This window comes from Notolepis coatsorum (assembly GCF_963971535.1).
Source record: "Notolepis coatsorum genome assembly, chromosome: 8".
In the NCBI taxonomy this organism is placed as follows: domain Eukaryota; kingdom Metazoa; phylum Chordata; class Actinopteri; order Aulopiformes; family Paralepididae; genus Notolepis; species Notolepis coatsorum.
In genome coordinates, this window is record NC_140172.1 from 81,077,765 (window position 1) to 81,097,052 (window position 19,288).

General features: G+C 42.9%; 1 protein-coding gene across 1 annotated transcript in view; it reads right to left on the bottom strand.

Annotated features, from left to right (window-relative positions):
* Positions 1-5,194: 5,194 nt before the first annotated feature.
* mrpl2 (mitochondrial ribosomal protein L2) overlaps positions 5,195-19,288 on the bottom strand; it is an 82,841-nt gene continuing 68,747 nt past the window's right edge. Inside the window, exons 7-8 of the mRNA XM_084320148.1 lie at positions 12,044-12,117; positions 5,195-8,016 (exon numbers count right to left, since the gene is read on the bottom strand). Of these exons, the coding sequence (XP_084176274.1) occupies positions 7,807-8,016; positions 12,044-12,117 (284 nt within the window). The 3' untranslated portion in view covers positions 5,195-7,806. The remainder of the gene's footprint in view (positions 8,017-12,043; positions 12,118-19,288) is intronic.

The following is a 19,288-nucleotide window of genomic DNA, read 5'->3' on the forward strand; positions in this document are numbered from 1 at the left end:
TGTAGGCTGTGGTCGTTGATTAATTCAATCTGGACCGCCAACGCTGTTCTGACCCTGTCTGTGTCGGCTGAGGTCGTCATGGTCGGGTCGTAATGTTATGGTTTGTAACCGACCTCAAACTCAACGGCACAGACAGGTAGTTCAGAGTTAGCCAAATACTAGGGCGTATTTATTTACAGAGTCAAAAAAAGGGTAAAGTACTATTATCAAACAAACAGGGAGACTGCCTTCGGCAGAGTCATCTGCGGCTCTGCAGAATCCTCCTGGTGATAGCGGTGGGGAATTGGCATGTGACGATGTAGAGGCTCTGCAGATACTCCCAGCTTTAACTCAAGGTGGAAAACGGAGAGAGAGAGAGGTATCAGAAACAGTCCAACGAAACACAGAGGCAGTGTGGTTCCCTCCTCCCTTAGCTGTGTCCAGAACCAATTGACAGTGACAGTCTTCAGTGTTCCCCACAACACACAACTTAGCTGAGTCAGTGCAAACAAAACGAAATCTTCAGTGTCTCTTCTAAAACACACAATCAGAATAATCCAGAACCAATTGACAGTGACAGTCTTCAGTGTTCCCCACAACACACAACTTAGCTGAGTCAGTGGAAACAAAATGAAATCTTCAGTGTCTCTTCTAAAACACACAATCAGAATAATCCAGAGGGGTTTGGTTCCACTCACCCAAGCGCAACGCGTAAAGCGGGTAAAACGAGGCGCAGCTCCAAACGGGGAACAAGGTTCTCAACAGCGGTTCTCCACAGAAAGGTCCTGGAGAGAAAGTAGACCAGGAACAGCAACAGGGAAAAAGCAGGCAAATGCAGTTGTATTCCAGAACGACCCGACAACGATAGAAGGAAGGTCCAGGTATATAAAGCCCTCTGGGGCGCCTAAATATTAAAGGCAACCAACTTGTGTCTAACCACGCCCAACTTGCGTCTAGCCACGCCCCCGCGGCGACGCGGCAGCAGCAGAGCGGAGCTCGGCCGCGGAGCTCCGTCGCGGCAGCATTATATGCCAGTAACCGCCCCTTATTCAGTATCCAGAAATAGCTCAATTGGCAACGCTGCATGGCTGTGGATCCTACGGCTCGTTGCTGGCTAGTTCGATTCCCTTCAATTTTTTTTTAACGTGCATTCGCATTCTTTCGCCGTTAAGTTTAGGCATAACTATAAGCATTGTTTCGGAGTTGGTTAAGGTTAGGCATTGTTTCGGAGTTGCTTAAGGTTAGAAGGGTTAAGTTTAGGCGCTGTTAAGGAGCTGGTTAAGGTTAGAGTTTGACTTAGAGAATGGCAATATTTTTTAACGTGCATTCATTTCGCCGGTTAAGTTTAGGCATTGTTTCGGAGTTGGTTAAGGTTAGGCATTGTTTCGGAGTTGCTTAAGGTTAGAAGGGTTAAGTTTAGGCGCTGTTAAGGAGCTGGTTAAGGTTAGAGTTTGACTTAGAGAATGGCAATAGACAGCCTATTTCCGCGCTGCAGCGCGAGGCAATAGACAGCCTATTTCCGCGCTGCCGCTCTCTCGCGCTGCCGTGGTCACATGGGCGTATTGGCCAATCAGAGAAACGCTAAACACAAGTTGGTTGCCTAAAATATTCACGCCTCTGGGGCGCTAATCACAAACTATGACAGCTGCGTGATGAAAGTGGCAATCGCTCAAAAAGCGTGTGGCGGGGAATGCACCAATCAGCACCGTACCTCAGGAGAGCGTGTGGCGGGGAACGAACCAAACCTCACAGTTTCTCTGTCCGAAACTCTCGTGCAACTGTGAGTACCTTTGAATTTTCTCTGCGATACTTGTACAACGAGCGGGATTTTCCTATGGGTAAAATGTGCACAAATTGTAAAAAAGAAAACAGCCATTTACCATTTCAAGAATAAGAATATAATTCTTTGTAATTCTTTGTATATAATTCTTTGTAATAATTCTGTCTTTTGACAATAAATGCCGGCTTACCTCATTTGTGCGTTTGGACTGTTGTTTTTAATGTACAATAGCCTACATGCATTTTTGAAGTCCAGCTCCAGTATACTTCCTGGCAGAAGCTCACACTTTGGTTTCCTGTCGTGATTAATCACGTCATCCAATAGTATTTGACAGGAAACTATTGTATGAGCTTCCTCCAGAAGTATACTGGAGCTGGGGACTATACAGTTATCATTGTAAATTGACAGTTATTTTGCCAAATTATTTATAATTATATAATATAATAATTATTATTATTATTCAATAATTTTGTTGGCAAGTCTGAAAAGTAATGCAAAAGACTTGCCAACAAAATTATTGAAAAATTATTATTATTATATTATATAATTTGGCAAAATAACAGTACATTTACAATGATAGACATGCATAACTCTATAGTCCCCAGCTCCAGTATACTTCTGGAGGAAGCTCATACAATAGTTTCATGTCAAAATACAATAGGATGACGTGATTAATCACGACAGGAAACCAAAGTGTGACCTTCAGGAAGTGTACTGGAGCTGGACTACAAAAATACATGTAGGCTATTGTAAATACACAATACATTGTTGTAATATATATACAACAAAATAATGTGATATCACAGTAATTTCTTACAATTTGATGTTGTGAAGTCACAATACATTGTTGTAATATATATACAACAAAATAATGTGATATCACAGTAATTTCTTACAGTAAGAAGTTGTGAAATTACAACAATGTATTGTACTACCATTACTGTGAAATTACAACACATTGCTGTGAAGCCATTCACAGTAAATTATTGTGAATCTTACTGTAAAAGTCATGCAACACATTGCCAGTAAGTAATGATATCACAGTAATTTCTTACAGTAAGAAGTTGTGAAATTACAACAATGTATTGTACTACCATTACTGTGAAATTACAACACATTGCTGTGAAGCCATTCACAGTAAATTATTGTGAATCATACTGTAAAAGTCATGCAACACATTGCCAGTAAGTAATGTGATATCACAGTAATTTCTTACAGTAAGAAGTTGTGAAATTACAACAATGTATTGTACTACCATTACTGTGAAATTACAACACATTGCTGTGAAGCCATTCACAGTAAATTATTGTGAATCTTACTGTAAAAGTCATGCAAAATATTGCCAGTAAGCTATTGAAACTTTACGGTGACAAATCTTACAGTGTGCTCTTTCCATGTGAATAAAAAGAAACCATGCCAGTTCAGGTTCAAGATAGAAACCATGCCTCTTGACCACATTATTGTCGCCCTATAGCCGAATTCAACCAACAATAATTAATAATCGTGCAGGATCAGTCTCATCGACCTGTATAGACCATTGTCTTCTGTGCTAGAGACAAGGCATACAGAGGCTGCATTAGCGAAGTTTATGGAATTATTTACAGATGTCTGTGATGACAAACATGCTCCTGTAAAGAAGCTCTCCGTCAGAGCAATCAAAACACCCTGGCTGGATCCTGAATTGAAAAACTGCATGAAAGAAAGAGACAGACTGAAAAAAAGTAGCTATTGTATTAGATAATCCAGAAGATTGGCAAATTTACCGCTCATTGAGAAACAAAATTACCAAAATGAATAGGCAGAAGAAAAAACATTATTATCAAACCAGATTGGAGGAGTGTAAAGGGGACAGTAAGAGACTATGGAAAACATTGAATGAAGCTATGGGTAGAAATAAAATGGGCAAAACGCCATAATTTATTTAGTCAGATGGTATATTCATGACATTGCAACCCATTTCAACAACTACTTTGTTTCTAAGGTAAACACAATTAGAAATCAAATGTTGCCAATGAGTGGTAAGCTGTCACTCTGTAATTAAAAAACATATTATGTATGACAAGAAATGCCGATTTAAATTCAGGAGCACAAGTCCAAATGATATTGAAAAGCTCCTCCTAACTTAAACCAGATAAACCCTGCGGTATTGATAATCTGAATGGAAAACTGGTACAAATGTCTGCACATTTTGTGGCTAAGCCACTATCCCATATATTTAATTTATGTTTTGAAGAGAGGGTCTTTCCTCAGCCTTGGAAAATAGCAAAAGTAACTCCACTACCAAAGAACTGTAAAGAGCCATTTACAGGTTCAAACAGTAGGCCCATTAGTATTTTACCAGTAATAGGTAAGTTATTGGAAGGAATTGTTTTCAAGCAGATTCAAAAGTATTTCAACGAAAACAACATTAATTCTGATTTCCAGCATGCATACAAAGTAGGATACTCTACAGGAACTGCTTTAACATCTCTTACAGATAGCTGGCTACAACTGATCGATAGGAAGTTAGTTGTGGATACAGTGCTCTTGGATTTCAGTGCAGCTTTCGACATCATAGATCATGACTTATTATTATTGAAATTATACACATATGGGTTTGAAGACACTGCCATGGACTGGATGAGAAGCTATTTGTCTAATAGACAACAATGTGTTCAATTTAATGGTTCCATGTCAAATATGGTAACACTCCAGTGTGGTATTCCCCAAGGAAGTTGTCTTGGACCCCTCCTTTACTCTATATTTGTAAACAATATGCCTTATGTATTGAAAAGTGCAGGTATGGCGATTTATGCTGATGATACAACTATTATGCAATAAGATACTTCAGAGTGAATTATTTATGATTTCGAATTAGATAACTGAAAACAGACTCAAATTAAATGTAGCAAAAACTAAATGTCTTATACTCGTATGGAAGCAAATGAGTGCCAGAAGTATTTGAATTTAATCAGACACCGCATTTATAGCATTGAAAATAATAACTTTGAAAACATGTATCTGAATTTGAAAACATGCATCTGAATTTTTTCAGACACCGCATTTTTGTATCTGAATTTTTTCAGACACCGCATTTATAGTTTCAGACACCGAATTTATAGCATTGAAAATAAATACTTTGAAAATCATGTATCTGAATTTCTTTGCTCCGAATTTACCTATGCGAAATAAAAATGCAGTGTTAACACATTGAGTGCCAGCAGGGGGCGCCAGATTTAGCGCTTGAGTGCCAGCCTTTTTGGACAGATTTTCCGATATTTCATGATTTTCGCTGAGCTATTTCTATATTCTATATTATGGCTATGTGTCTAATACGCCCGTCGCTTATCAATGACTTGCTTGCAGTCAACATGTACGAAACGGATTGTTTTTTCATCTGTACATTTCCGTTTTATACCGTTTTGAAAAACTGATGTTTTTGAAAATTCCCAGAAAAAAAAAAGATTCTGTGATAATAGCTCTTTAGTTAGTGGAATACACAAAACACGTTGTCATTTTTCGGCCTATTTATGAATAGTTTTCAAATAAACGCTAGATTATCGATAGCATATGTGTACTTATGCACGCTAGAGAAGCGGGCTGAAAAATCGATTATCTATTTCCTGGTCAGCGCTAACGTCATACACGCACACATACACGTTGAGATATTATGTATTATGTGAAAAATACATCTGATTACCCCAAGACTGGTAACATAGATTCCTTACCTCACATAAGATGTTCTGCAAAAAGATTATTCCAATTCCTGATCGCCATTCCAAATATCGACCGCGTTTATTGATCCAACATTAGGTACTCGAAACACATATTCCACGCTGTTCTGAGGGTCCACAATGAATCCGATCGGCTCGGGTTACATGCCTGAGAAGTAAAATGTGGAATCCGGATAATTTTTTTCTCATACATTTTCATTGAGTCCAATCCAATGGGTGCATTACCATCCAGGAGACGATAGGGGCGGTATTTTCCCTGTTCGAGCTCATAGACAGTCCCAATGGTAACGTGAGGCTAGATTGATGAAAAATGAATGGATATCACTAATAAAAGCAATAACGATTAAATAACGAGATTTCTCATCATAGGCACTCAAAGTGTTAATGTCCATAGGTAGTGTGTTCCATAACTTTGGTGCATATTGAGAAGGCTGCATCCCCGATTCTCTGATTGAAAACTTTATTAACAGACTGCCGAATGGGTACAATACAGTATGGTGGCTCAATGCACACCTGGGGATGCAGACCAGAGAAAGACTTTCGTGTTGTTTACATCAGGGTCCCCCATTTTCAATTCATCATGATATACAAATATACAGTACTGTTTAAGAGACAGAGATCCTAAAAGAAAATATACATATATGTAAAGTTGTCATTTGATGCCCGAGACATAAAATCACAGTTTTTCACATTAGGATCTACATCAGGGTCCCCCATTTTCAATTCATCATGATATACAAATATACAGTACTGTTTAAGAGACAGAGATCCTAAAAGAAAATATATACATATATGTAACGGTTGTCATTTGATGCCCGAGACATAAAATCAGTTTTTCACATTAGGATCTAAAATCCCAACAGGCCACCTTGACCAAAGTCAATACCTTACCTGGCACTCTCTCAATTGCTCCACCCATCTGGTACTCCAAACAGGCTTTGGATAAATATAAATGTCAGATTATGCCTAGTGTACATCGGTTGCCACAAGGTGACCCTAAATGACTATTCCAAGGCTAATAAATGTAGGGTAAGTCACCAGTCAACCATCTGATGGGAGATGATGGTATGGTGCATGCTCAGATTGCACTGGTGTTCAGGGACAGAAATGTGGCTAAATTGTAACTTGCATGTGTCATTGTTTGACGTAATATGATGAGTGACATCTCCTGCTGTATTTAGGAATGTGCATCAGGCCCCTCTGAGACCCTGCCAGCTGGAGGGTCCATGTTCAGCACAGTAGATACATGGCTATTGATGTGGCCCAGAATCACCATCCAATTATCCAGATTTTATTAGTGCCTAATCATTTCCTCCCTGTAGACTAGTCAATTGACTCTCGCTCTAATGTCAGGTTGAAACATACATTTGAGATGACTTCTAACTAACCTTGCCTGTGGTGTTCAATATTCACTGATTTACACAAAATAGCATAAGCTTTGATGAAAGCCTTGAAGTGAAATGTTAGTTTTAATAAGACGATGGAAAGGTTTTGCAGAAGCAGTGTGCAGGTGTTATTCTTTTCCAAATGAAAACAGGGTAGTGTTTTCCTTCCAGCCACAAAAGGTTTAAATGTGATTTCTTCTGCCAATATATCCTGCTTTAGGCTGTGGTCACACTAGTCATTTCAATATGAAGTGTATCATCTGTCAGACCTGGACACATTCAGTGACCATCCAAAAACAACAGATTTCTGTCACAATGAAGAACATACATCTGATTAACCAGTCTAGAACATGATCGTACATCTACCTAAGGCTGAGACCACTTATCAATAACTGCGCGAAATCGATGAGTGGCATCACTTATAATTATTTTGCATGTGTAAAAATCTTTTTTGTTTAAAATACTTTTTTCTTAAAAAAGAAAAAAAATTATTTAACGTTAGTTTGTGTGTGTGTCGTGGGCCAACTCAGCATCGCAAAAATTACAGTGAGTGCACGTGACACACACAAAGTAACGTTAAATTATATTATTTTTCTTCACATGCACAATAATAAAAAAAAAATTATATTTATCAATTCTTCCAAATGGCATATCGTCTCAGCCTTACATCTACCTGTACATAGTTTTGACTCAATCCGACCACAAGGTACAGGATATATGATGATGTAGAGAAATTAAGGAGAGCTGGTTCAAAGTAATGCAAACACAAATTTACATAAATACAACACAAGGGACATTTCCAGGTCAACATCTCCCAGCTCCTCACATTAGATGTTTATGATCACATCTGAAAAATCACATTGAACTGAGGAAGTGGAACCTTATAGCCTTAGTCCAGTGAAACCGGCTATACTCCCCAGCCCCAAACATCTCCAAGCTGAAGGTGTTATTATTTAGCAGATATGGAGGGCAGGTTGACATAACTCTTCATCGGGGGCAGGGGTTTGATCTTGCGTCCCGCCCAGCCGCCCTTCCTTTGCCACAGACCGCTCGACGGACGAATACCGAGCCAGCGATTGCGACCCGCTTTACCGATGATTCTTTTGTTGTGGTCAATGTTGGACACGCGGCCCACAGTCGCCATGCACCTCTCCAGTACCTGTGTACAGACAAAATACAAGTTCAAGTGGAGATCAGGGGTGTCATTTAGGTGTCACCTTTATTTATACTCGAAAAGACAATTGAGGTCACCCTCATTTTCAATGTCGTCGAGACTTTACAGACATTTCAATGCACACATTTCTACAATATGTGTAAACACAATCACATAACCCCCATCCTCCACTCACTACACTGGCTCCCCGTCTCATCCCGGATCAATTACAAAATGGTAACTGTCACTCTGTGCTCAGTGATGCAGTGAGGCACAGTGATGCATTGTATAGTCTGATGGCTGTTGGAATGAAGGACTTCCTGTGCCGTTCAGTACTGCATTTAGGTAGTGTGAGCCTAGCACTGAACATGCTCCTCCTGTCAGCCAAGTCTGTGTATAGTGGGTGGGAGGGGTTTTCCCTGATGGCCTGGAGCTTAGCAAGGCTCCTCCTCTCCGCCACCCTCGCTAGAGAGTCCAGCTCCACCCCAACCACGCTACTGGCCTTCCTGATGCGAGAAATGATAGCAAACAAATATGGAATGTTTTTAATGAAATGATGGGTCGAAAGACAACTGTGTGCACACCCTTAGTGGAATCAAATGGATTTGTTCTCATGAAACCAGGTGAGATTGCAAATCATTTTAATGATTATTATGTGGGTAAAGTATCTAAACTAAGGCATGCTATGAATATTTCAAAAACCTTAAAACAAATGACTGTATTAAGTATATTATAATGAAAGACAAAATGTGTGAATTTGAATTTCATCAGGCTGAAGTCAGTGAGGTGGAGCGGTTACTCCGCTCTGTTCCCGATAGTAAGTTAGCAGGCCTAGATAACCTGGATAGTAAAGTGCTGAGAATGACTGCTGGTATCATAGCATCTCCTATATGTCATATTATGTTATTAGATGTTTGGAAGTGGGCCTATTTCCAAAGAAGTGGAAGGAGGCTAAGGTTTTTCCTTTACCTAAGGATACCAAAGCTGCTTTTAATGAGGGAAATTCTAGACCTATAAGTATTTTACCTGTCTTGAGCAAAATCATGGAAAAGTTGGTGCATTCACAAATTCAAGAGTATTTTGTTTCAAACAAGCTTGCAACAGATTCTCAACATGCCTATAGAGCTGGTCACTCTACTTCTACTGCCTTGATACAGATGACTGATGACTGGCTTAAAGCTATAGATAACTCTATGTTGGTGGGAGCTGTGCTGTTAGATTTTAGTGCTGCATTTGATGTGCTGGACCATTCTCTACTGGTTGAGAAACTTAAATGTTATGGTTTTAACTAGGGATGTCCGATATTATCGGCCGACCGATATTATCGGCCGATATCGGCAGTAAAATGTGATATCGGAAAATATCGGTATCGGTAAATTTTTTTTTTTTTTTACATTTATTTAACCTTTACTTACCCAGGCAAGCAAGTAAGAACCAATTCTTATTTTATTTATTGTCAAAAGTATGCATGTTGGTTTAATTCAACAACAAGAGATATGTAATGTTAATTTTTACTTTTTTAATGATCATATTTTGCACAGATAATGCTTACATTTAGAAAGCCTTTTGAATGCATCCAGTGAAATTATTAGTTACCTGAAATTATTCCGTTTTTTTGGGGGGAAACCCTGCATATATCGGTATCGGTTGATATCGGTATCGGTATCGGAAATTAAGAGTTGGACAATATCGGAATATCGGTATCGGTAAAAAAGCCAATATCGAGCATCCCTAGTTTTAACTCTTCTGCTTTAAAGTGGATACTAAGTTATTTGTCCTCTAGATCACAGAAGGTGTATCTAAATGGCAGCCTGTCCAGTAGCAGAGGTCTAGAGTGTGGCGTGCCGCAAGGAAGTTGCCTAGGACCTTTGCTCTTCTCTGTATTTACTAATGACCTATCTTGGGCTACCAAATGTGCTACAACAGTTCTTTATGCAGATGATTCAACATTGTATTACGCTGCACCATCATGCAATGTACTTAATGAAGTTTTGAGTAGAGAACTTAAAGTTGTGCATGACTGGGTAGTATGTAATAGACTTGTCCTTAATATCTCCAAGACTAAATGTATTGTGCTGGGAACAAGGCACAGGTTATCTACAAATCCAAAGCTTCATTTAAACTTGTGTAATTCAGCAGTTCAACAAGTTGAAAGTACTAAACTCCTTGGAGTGATGCTGGATTGCACTCCGTCTTGGTCTCAGCATATTAATTATATTGTTTTAAAAATGGGAAGAGCAATTGGTATTTCCAGGAAATGTGCTTCTTTTGTTGCCCGTCCCCTTTTATGTCAGATAGTGCAAAGTTTAGTTTTATGTCATCTTGACTATTGCTCTGCGATGTGGTCATCTGCTGCCAGTGGTGACCTCAGGAAGCTCCAGGTGGTCCAGAACAGGGCAGCACGGTTGGTACTGGGCTGCTCACTAAGGTCTAATGTGAGCCGTATGCATGCCCGCCTCTCTTGGCTTAACGTTGAAAATAGATTGTCTTTTAATATACTTGTGCTGTTCAAGTTGGTCATGAGCAGTAAAACTCCTGTTTTTATACATAATCAGATTGCTTTTAGTAATACTGTGCACGAGCATTACACTAGAGGTTCCAGTAGTGGGCAGCTTGAATTGCCAGGTCCTAGAACCAGCGCTTTGGGGAGATCTTTTATTTTTAGAGCATTAACTCTTTGGAATGGCCTGCCTCGGAACCTCTGCTGCATTTACAGTAGATTCACTTTTAAAAATAATCTTAAATTGTTTTTAACACTGTAAAGTAATTTTTTGTTTTAGTTTACACTAATGTAATTTTAGCTATCTTAATTGTTACAGTAGTTTCATTATGCATTGTGTGTACTGACTTTTAATCATTTTGTTTTTGAAATAGTGATTGTTTTTGTATGTTTTTTTGTGTGTGGACCCCAGGAAGACTAGCTGGTTGCTATCGCAGCAGCTAATGGGGATCCCTAATAAAATCAAATCAAATCTGACCAGCTTATCCAGCCTGTTTGTGTCCCCTGCTCTCAGTCCGCTGCCCCAGCAGGTCACAGTGTTACTTAGTTTGAGTTATTTATAGTGTTGAAGAAAGTGCTGAAAGTGCTCATCTCGACTCCCCTTTCTCTAAAGTCTAAAAACCCAAAGTCAGAAATCTTCAACTTGATTGATTCAGATCTAAATTTAGTCAATAACAAAATCAGCCTATTTACAATGGACTACATTTATATAGTGCTTTTATCCAAAACACTTTGCAACCTATGCCTCATATTCACAGAGTCACACACCGACGGCAGAGGGAACCATGCAAGGTGCCAACCTGCTCATTGGGAGCAATTAGGGGTTAAGTGTCTTGCTCAAGGACACTTTGACAAGCTGCCGGGAGGACCCGGAATCTAACCAGAAACCTTCAGATCACCAGACAACTGCTTTACCTCCTGAGCCACTGTCGCCCCACCTCTCTTAAAAATATAGTAGCAATTAGATATATGTACAAACAAGACTTGGTATAAGCAGCTCATTCAGAATTCTGCTGCTAGAGTTAAAAACAGTAATAAGAACCACACACTACACAGCTACAACAGCATCCACACGCTACTGACTGTTTGTTAAAGGGGAACTATCTTATAAATGGCCTTTTTCAGTGTTTAGCATTGTTTCCTAGCTATGTGGACTTATATTAATAGGATCTATGTCTCTAATTCTCATATTGGCGCATTCTTCCAATTCTCCTCTCACAATATTCACCCTCACTGAACTGAGTCATCTGAAAATGTGCATATCTGTGCTCAGCTGCATAATAATGTGGCAGTTGATGTGGCAGTTGGCACCAGGCCACACAGTGGTTGGAGCCCAGCCTCAAAACGGCTTAAGATCTTGAGGTAGAAAAATGCTGTTTTTGAGTACTTGATTAGAAATACAAAACAATAAAATCTTTTGAAAAAAGACTGTTGAGGCCGTTCAACCATTCACCCCCCCCCTCACTCGCACTAATGCGACCAAGTCAAAGTTCCCAAAAGAAAAGTTGCATGACGTGATCAATAGAATCTCACCTGAACCTGCTGTTTTGAAGGAAGCTGAACGATGGCAGTTCCATTGACTTTACGCAGCAGAACTCCACTTGTACCTGAAAAAAGTACAACAGTGTGAGTGAGTGAAAAACAATAATGTATAAATACCTCAGTAATTATTTTGTGGATAAAATATTTGTATTAAACATTAAAAGGTAGAATCTGTAATGTTGTGAAACAGTGACATCTATGCAAAAGAGCCCCACTTCGTACTGCGCATTTTTTGTCCGATGCGTTTTTGTCTGGCTCTGCCAAGAGAGGTCTGGAGATCATAAATCAGATAAAATAAAATGTATTTGTAAGGCCCGACAACACACGTTAATGTCCCCATGGGTCGGACACGTCTTCTTTAAACAAGTCAAGAAGAAACATCACAATAAATCAAGAACAAAGACAAAAACACCAGGAAAAACCAAAATAAAATGTAAAATAAATAAATAAATTAAATTAATGCAACACTCCCAGACATACCCCATGCGAAGGTAAGGAAAAACTCACTAAAAACCTAGCAATAGGAAAAAAGCACCACAGGCAATGTGGAGGCAATGTGTAGTGAGGAGCTATCTAATGTGCAGACATGGCTGTCAGATAACAAAATATCTCTTCATCTAGGGAAAACAGAGACCATCCTGTTCGGATAAATTGAAATGAAGGTAAGAGTAGGTGAAAAGCGGGAGCTCCCGTAGCTCACCGCGTATCTCGGCGCTATTTCGGCGTCGGGGACAACCGTGCTCGTCACGGATCTGGGGTACACGAGTTCGACTCCCGGACTCGCCGTATTTTCTCAGAGTGTCTTCCCCTGATCTATATCCCATTCAACCTGTTTCTGTCGGTCATGCTTGACCAGAAAAAGCGATAAACACTAAAAATGAAGTTAAAAAAAAAAAAAAAAGTAGGTGAAAAGCAAATAACAAACAAGGATTCTGTAGTATATCTAGGCTGCATACTTGACAAACATCTTACAGGGCCATGGCAAGTTATAGAGGCCATGGCTAAAAAAGCCCACACTAAAATCTGCCAGAAAACTAAATTCCTAGCTAGAAAAGGGGAACTACTGGACAAGGCAACACTTAAAATGCTAGCGGGCGCATTAGTACAAAGTAGGGATGTCCGATATTATCGGCCTACCGATATTATCGGCCGATATCGGCATTAAAATGTGATATCGGAAAATATCGGTATCGGTTTTCAAAACATTTCTATAATCTTTATTTACCCAGGCAAGCAAGTAAGAACAAATTCTGATTTTATTTATTGTCAAAAGTATGCATAATGTTGTGTTAATTCCACAACAAGAGATATGTAATGTTAATTACCTGAAATTATTCAATTGTTTGGGGGGGGGGAAACCCTGCATATATCGGTATCGGTTGATATCGGTATCGGAAATTAAGAGTTGGACAATATCGGTATAGGTAAAAGAAGCCAATATCGAGCATCCCTAGTACAAAGTCATTTTGACTATGCTGCCACCTCCTGATTTAGTGGCACTCCACAGGTCCTAAAAAACAAACTTCAGACAGCTCAAAATAAATGAATGAGATTAGTCCGAGAGTAACACGTTGGGTGCCATTCAGAGCATGTGAGCGGAGCGGAGCGCTCGAGAAATCCGCTCTTCGCTCTAGACGTCTGGTTCCGCTCTCATTCGCTCATGTTGGCCCGCCCCCCCAAGTCGCTCACCGCTCAGCTTCATTTACGAATCAAGCGCTCCCCGCTCCACAGCTCGCTCAGCAGAATATTTTTTTTTGGAGCATGATGTAAATTAGCTTGATTTGACCAAACTACAACAGTCTACACCCCCTGGGCCCCTTAACAATTGTTTGTATTGAGCCGTATTGTAATTGTACCCATTCTGCAATGTTAAATAACGTTTATCCATTCAACTAGCTCTACTAAGCCATGGTAGCTAGCCTAGCCGAAATGCTATGGTCGATCCCATACACGTTAGTCAAGTCAAGTCAAGAGTTTTATTTGTCACGGCATACGAGTATACAATGAAATGCGGGTGGTCTTGCCCGCAACGATGTGCAATACAGTGGTACAACATATAATAGAATCCAATACAAAAAACATTGTGCAATAACAGGTAACATGGTGTGACATCTCGGTATTTGTACATAGTTATTTACAGAGCATATAGGACATGCTAGGTAGCTTTGGTAGTGCAATACACTGTTACTGTTGCTAATACTAATTTAAAGTGGCCTTTCCTTTTGGCAATAAGTGTGGGTGTGTGCGGCATGAGTGTGTGCCCGCTCATGTTAAAGTGTTAAAGTGGCTGCTAGTGTGTGAGCGTGCACAGCGTGCGTGTCGTGTGTGTGCTCATGTGTGCTTATGTGTGGATAGTTCAGTGTTCTGTGGTACTCAATGTTCATTGTTCAAGGCTCTGATGGCCTGGGGGAAGAAGCTGAGCCTAAGCCTCTCTGTCCTAGTAGCTGGGGTTCGCAGGCGTCTGCCTGACCTCAGCAGCTGGAACAGGCTGTTATTGGGGTGGTGGGGGTCTTTCATTATTCTGCAGGCTCTGGATTTGCACCTCTTGTTGTATAGAACCTGCAGGGGAGGTAGTGCAATACCTGTGGTACGCTCGGCTGAGCGCACCACTCTCTGTAGGGCCTTCTTGTCCTGTGCCGTGCTGTTTCCATACCAGGCAGTGATGTTTCCGGTCAAGATGCTCTCTACAGCTCCTGAGTAGAAGGACTGGAGTATCTTCCCCGATACTCTGAACTTCCTTAACTGTCTCAGGTGGTAGAGGCGCTGTTTCGCCTTCTTTACTACTGTGTCTATGTGTGTTGACCATGTCAGATCCTCTGAGATGTGGACCCCCAGGTACTTAAAGCTGCTCACCCTGTCCACGGTAGCCCCGTTAATCATCAGTGGTGTGTGTGTCTCCTGCTGTCCTCTCCTATAATCCACGATCAGCTCCTTGGTTTTACCATTGTACTACATGTATATTACATCAGTTTCTGTGTGATCGTGTGCACTGTGCACTGAGCGGCCTGGAGCGGATTGGAGCGGAGGAGAACTCTCGCTCCGGAAGTCGCGCCGACCCATTTTAAAACCCACTCCACCGCTCACTTCAAAACCACCCGCTCCACTCCCCGCGCCGCTCACATGCTCTGGTGCCATTCACGTAATATTACGTGTTTGCTCGCCAGCGGTTGGGTGCCAGACACGTAATATTACGTTTTTGGTTAGTTTAATTTTTTTTCCAATTTTAATATCCTATTCAATGCCAGGGACCCGTATGTTGCCGTTAGAAGGCCTACTGCGACGCCCAGGGTGCAGTACCGGCCAGATTCCCCCAGGTGGCGGTATCGAGCTGCAGTAAACCCTGTTCCAGACCCTGTTACACTAAAAGGTCTACAGGCGCAGATTTTCAGTAGACGACAAGGCTAGAGGTTCAATCGGTCGCATCCAAACGTCTACAGGACATCCGACTACGGGACCGTCTACGGGACATATGCTGTGGTGGGTTATATCGCTTTTTCATGGTCAGACATGACCGACAGATGAGGAGAGGATGAACGGGAGAAGAGGCGGGTATTATATATGTGTCCCCGGACAATGGTAGCATATTAATCACATGGAATACGCTGTTCACAGGTACCACAGACCATGGCTGTAGCTAGCTTTATTGCCATAACAACAACGCCCAAAGCGGCCTGAGCTGTCACCTTAAGAAGTGCTCGCCCTCCCCCTAGAGGGCAGGAGTAGGAATGGTGAGGTAGTCAAACACCCACAGCCACATACATCACACTCCTCCCCACTTAATTGTATTGCTGTCCCCACTTCCAAACCCGGTACCTAATACAGTGATATAACACCAAAATACAATAGTGCAATAACCCCCATAGCCCAACTGAGCCTGTCAGAACGTCCCGCTCACAATGTGAGGCAATCAGGGGGCCTAGTTACCCTCACCGGGTACCTCCTACTAGTCTCTGTGGATGTTCTGGCTGGCTCTGAGTCAGTTGCCTCAGTGTGCGTGACTGAGGGACCGGTTAGGGAGGACTCTTGTCCGCCCGCTGGGGAAACGGTCACTGGATCTGGCATAAGGACTGTAGCAGTTTGAGCCAATGGGGCTGGTGGTATTGGCTCCCCTGAGGTGAGTAGCATCGGGTCACAGGCCCGCATCTGTTCTGTGTGGCGTTTCCAATGCCCCGGCCCGAGCCGACCCAGACTGTGTAGGACACTGGCCCCTCCTGGGAGACCACCACCCCTGGCATCGACTTATCCTCCCCCCGTCTATAATCACGGACCAGCACCGGGTCTCCCGATGCAAAGTCCTTGTCTCTGGCGAACTGGGCTTTGCAACCCTGCTGGATTGTCTGAGCCTGATCCACCACCGCCGCCACACTGGGTTTGAGGAGGACAAGGCGGGAGCAGAGTTGGCGGTGAAGGAAAAGCACTGCAGGAGATTCATTAGTCGTGGCGTGGGGAGCATTTCTGTAGCTGAGCAGAAACAAATCCAGTCTGTGCTGCACTGTCGTTGATCCTCGGGACGCTTTCAATGAGCGTTTTAGCGTCTGTACAAAACGCTCCGCTTGACCGTTCGTGGCCGGGTGAAAAGGAGCAGAGCGCATGTGCTTCACTCCATTTCCCTTGAGAAAAGACGCAAACTCATATGAAATGAACTGCGGCCCATTGTCGCTAACCAGAACTTCTGGCAGTCCATGGCGACTGAACAACCCCCGCAGCACTTGAATAGTCTTAGTGGTTGTGGTGGAGCCCATCAGCTTCACTTCCGGCCACTTGGAGTGGGCATCCACCACCACCATAAACATATGACCCTCAAAGGGCCCTGCAAAGTCCACATGTATCCTCTGCCACGGAGTGCCTGGCCATGGCCAGGAGTGAAGTGGGGAGAGACCGGGAGATTTCTGGTTGCGCTGACATGACTGACACTCTGGCCTGTTGTTCTATTTGAGCGTCAATCCCCGGCCACCAGATTTAACTACGAGCCACAGCTTTCATTTTAACTACTCCCGGGTGGCCTGCATGCAGCTCCTGTAGCAATTGGGGTCTTAATTTTGGAGGCACAATCACCTGATTTCCCCACAACAAACACCCCTGTACCACTGAGAGTTCATCTCTTCTTGTGTAATAGGGAGTCAGTGCACTGTCCTGCCCTTGCGCCACAGGAAAGTGTCCTGACAAACTCATGTCCATCACCTGAGCGAGCACTGGATCATACCTCGTTTCCTTACGAATGTCAGTGCTGCATACTGGCAGCGATTCAAGGTGATGTATCAGTACGGTATACACTGAACCTGGTTTGTCCTTATGCTCAACCGGCAGTGGCAGGCGTGAGAGGCCGTCTGCATTGCCATGTTCCGCCGCCCCCCCCCTGTACTGAATCGTGTGGTTGTGAGCAGCTAATATTAGGGCCCATCGCTGTAGTCTTGCAGCCGCCATCGATGGGATAGCTTTACTGGGGCTCAATATTGTAGTCAGGGGCCTGTGGTCTGTGAGCAGGGTAAAATGGCGCCCGTACAGATACTGTAGGCGACGTGGAACTTGCGCACGCCAAATATGATCCCCAGGGCCTCCCTCTCAATCTGAGCATAATTTTGCTCCTCTTTATTCAATGTCCTGGAGGCAAACGCTATGGGCCTCTCTTGACCCCCCGGCATCACATGCGAAATCACCGCGCCCACGCCATAGGGCGAGGCGTCACATGCCAGTATGATTGGCAGTTGGGGGGGGCGGCTAGGTGGTGTAGTGGGCAAGGCACTCGCCACCAGTGTGGAGACGCTAGGATTCGCGTGTTCGAATCCAGCTCTCCACATTGTTTTTCAGTTTGGCTGGTCGTCCGCAGTAATACACATTGGCCGTATTACGGGGAGGGAAAACTGAAGGGTGGGGATCGAACGTTGTGAACAAGCGACTCCTACAAGTCGGTTGGTGCGCCTGCGCAGTAGAATCAGGAAGTGTCGGGGGCAGCGTGAGCCTCCCACGCGTTACTCCTCGACACTGAGAGATCGAGCTGCGCAGGTGAAAAGATGCGACTGCTGTTACCTCAAGTACCGGAGGGGACTTGTGCTATGTATGACTTAGTCCACATTGCAGCCGGCTTGTGGGAGGCAAGAAACAGCGTTCGTGACAGGGGAGGGTTGAATTGGATGATACGAAATTGGGATGGGAGAAAATATGGAAAAATGGGAGAAAAAGTGGATAAAAAAAAAAAAATTATTGGCAGTTGGGGATTGTAATGTGTCAATACCCTCTCCGAGAGCAGTTGATCCGTAGCTGAGCAGAATGCCTTCCCACACTCATGTGACCATTTCCATGGTGTCCCCTTGTGTAGTAATGCGTGAAGGGGGCTGAGTGTCGTTACCATGTTTTGAACAAACCAACCATAATAATTTATCAATCCCAGGAAGGAGCGCAGCTGGCCAACATTTGTCGGGTCTGGGGCCTCAGCAATCACCCTGAGCTTTTCTGGGGATTTATGAAGGCCCGTGGCGTCAATATAATGTCCCAGGTATTCCAGTGAGTCCTTGAAACTCACATTTTCCACGGTGCGCCCTGAGACCAAACTTCTCCAATCGACCCAGCACTACTTCCAGATTCTTCAGGTGCTCTGCATCATTACATCCCGTTACTAAGATGTCATCCAAAAAACAGTGCACATTGGGAAGCCCCTGAAGGACTTGATCCATAATACGCTGAAAGATAGAGGGCGCTGACGTTATGCCGAAAGGCAGTCGGTTATAGCAGAACATCCCCTTGTGCGTTGTGATAGTGAGATATTTGCGTGAACTCTCCTGCACCGGCACCTGCAAGTATGCATGAGCCAGATCCAGTTTGCTGAACCGCTGCCCCCCGCTAGGGAAGCAAACATATCCTCTATCCGGGGTATTGGTTAATGTTCAGCACAGAGGGCCGGGTTCACAGTCACTTTAAAATCCCTGCAGATGCGCACACCCCCATTCTTCTTAGTGATAGGCACAATGGGGGTCGCCCATTACTGAACTGCACAGGCGAAATCACATTTAGCTGTTGCAGGCGCTCTAGCTCAGCGTCCACCTTCGGCCTAAGTGCATAGGGAACCACCCGGGCCTGACAGAACTTCGGATGATGTTCTGGCTTGAGTGTCAGAGCTACTTCAAAGCCCCCAGTTCGTCCTTAAATACATTGGCATGCCTCTTTAACACTGCTTCCAGCGTGTTCCCCTGCATGCGTTGTCCAGATCTAACTGTTTTTATGGCTCTCCAGTTCAGTCTC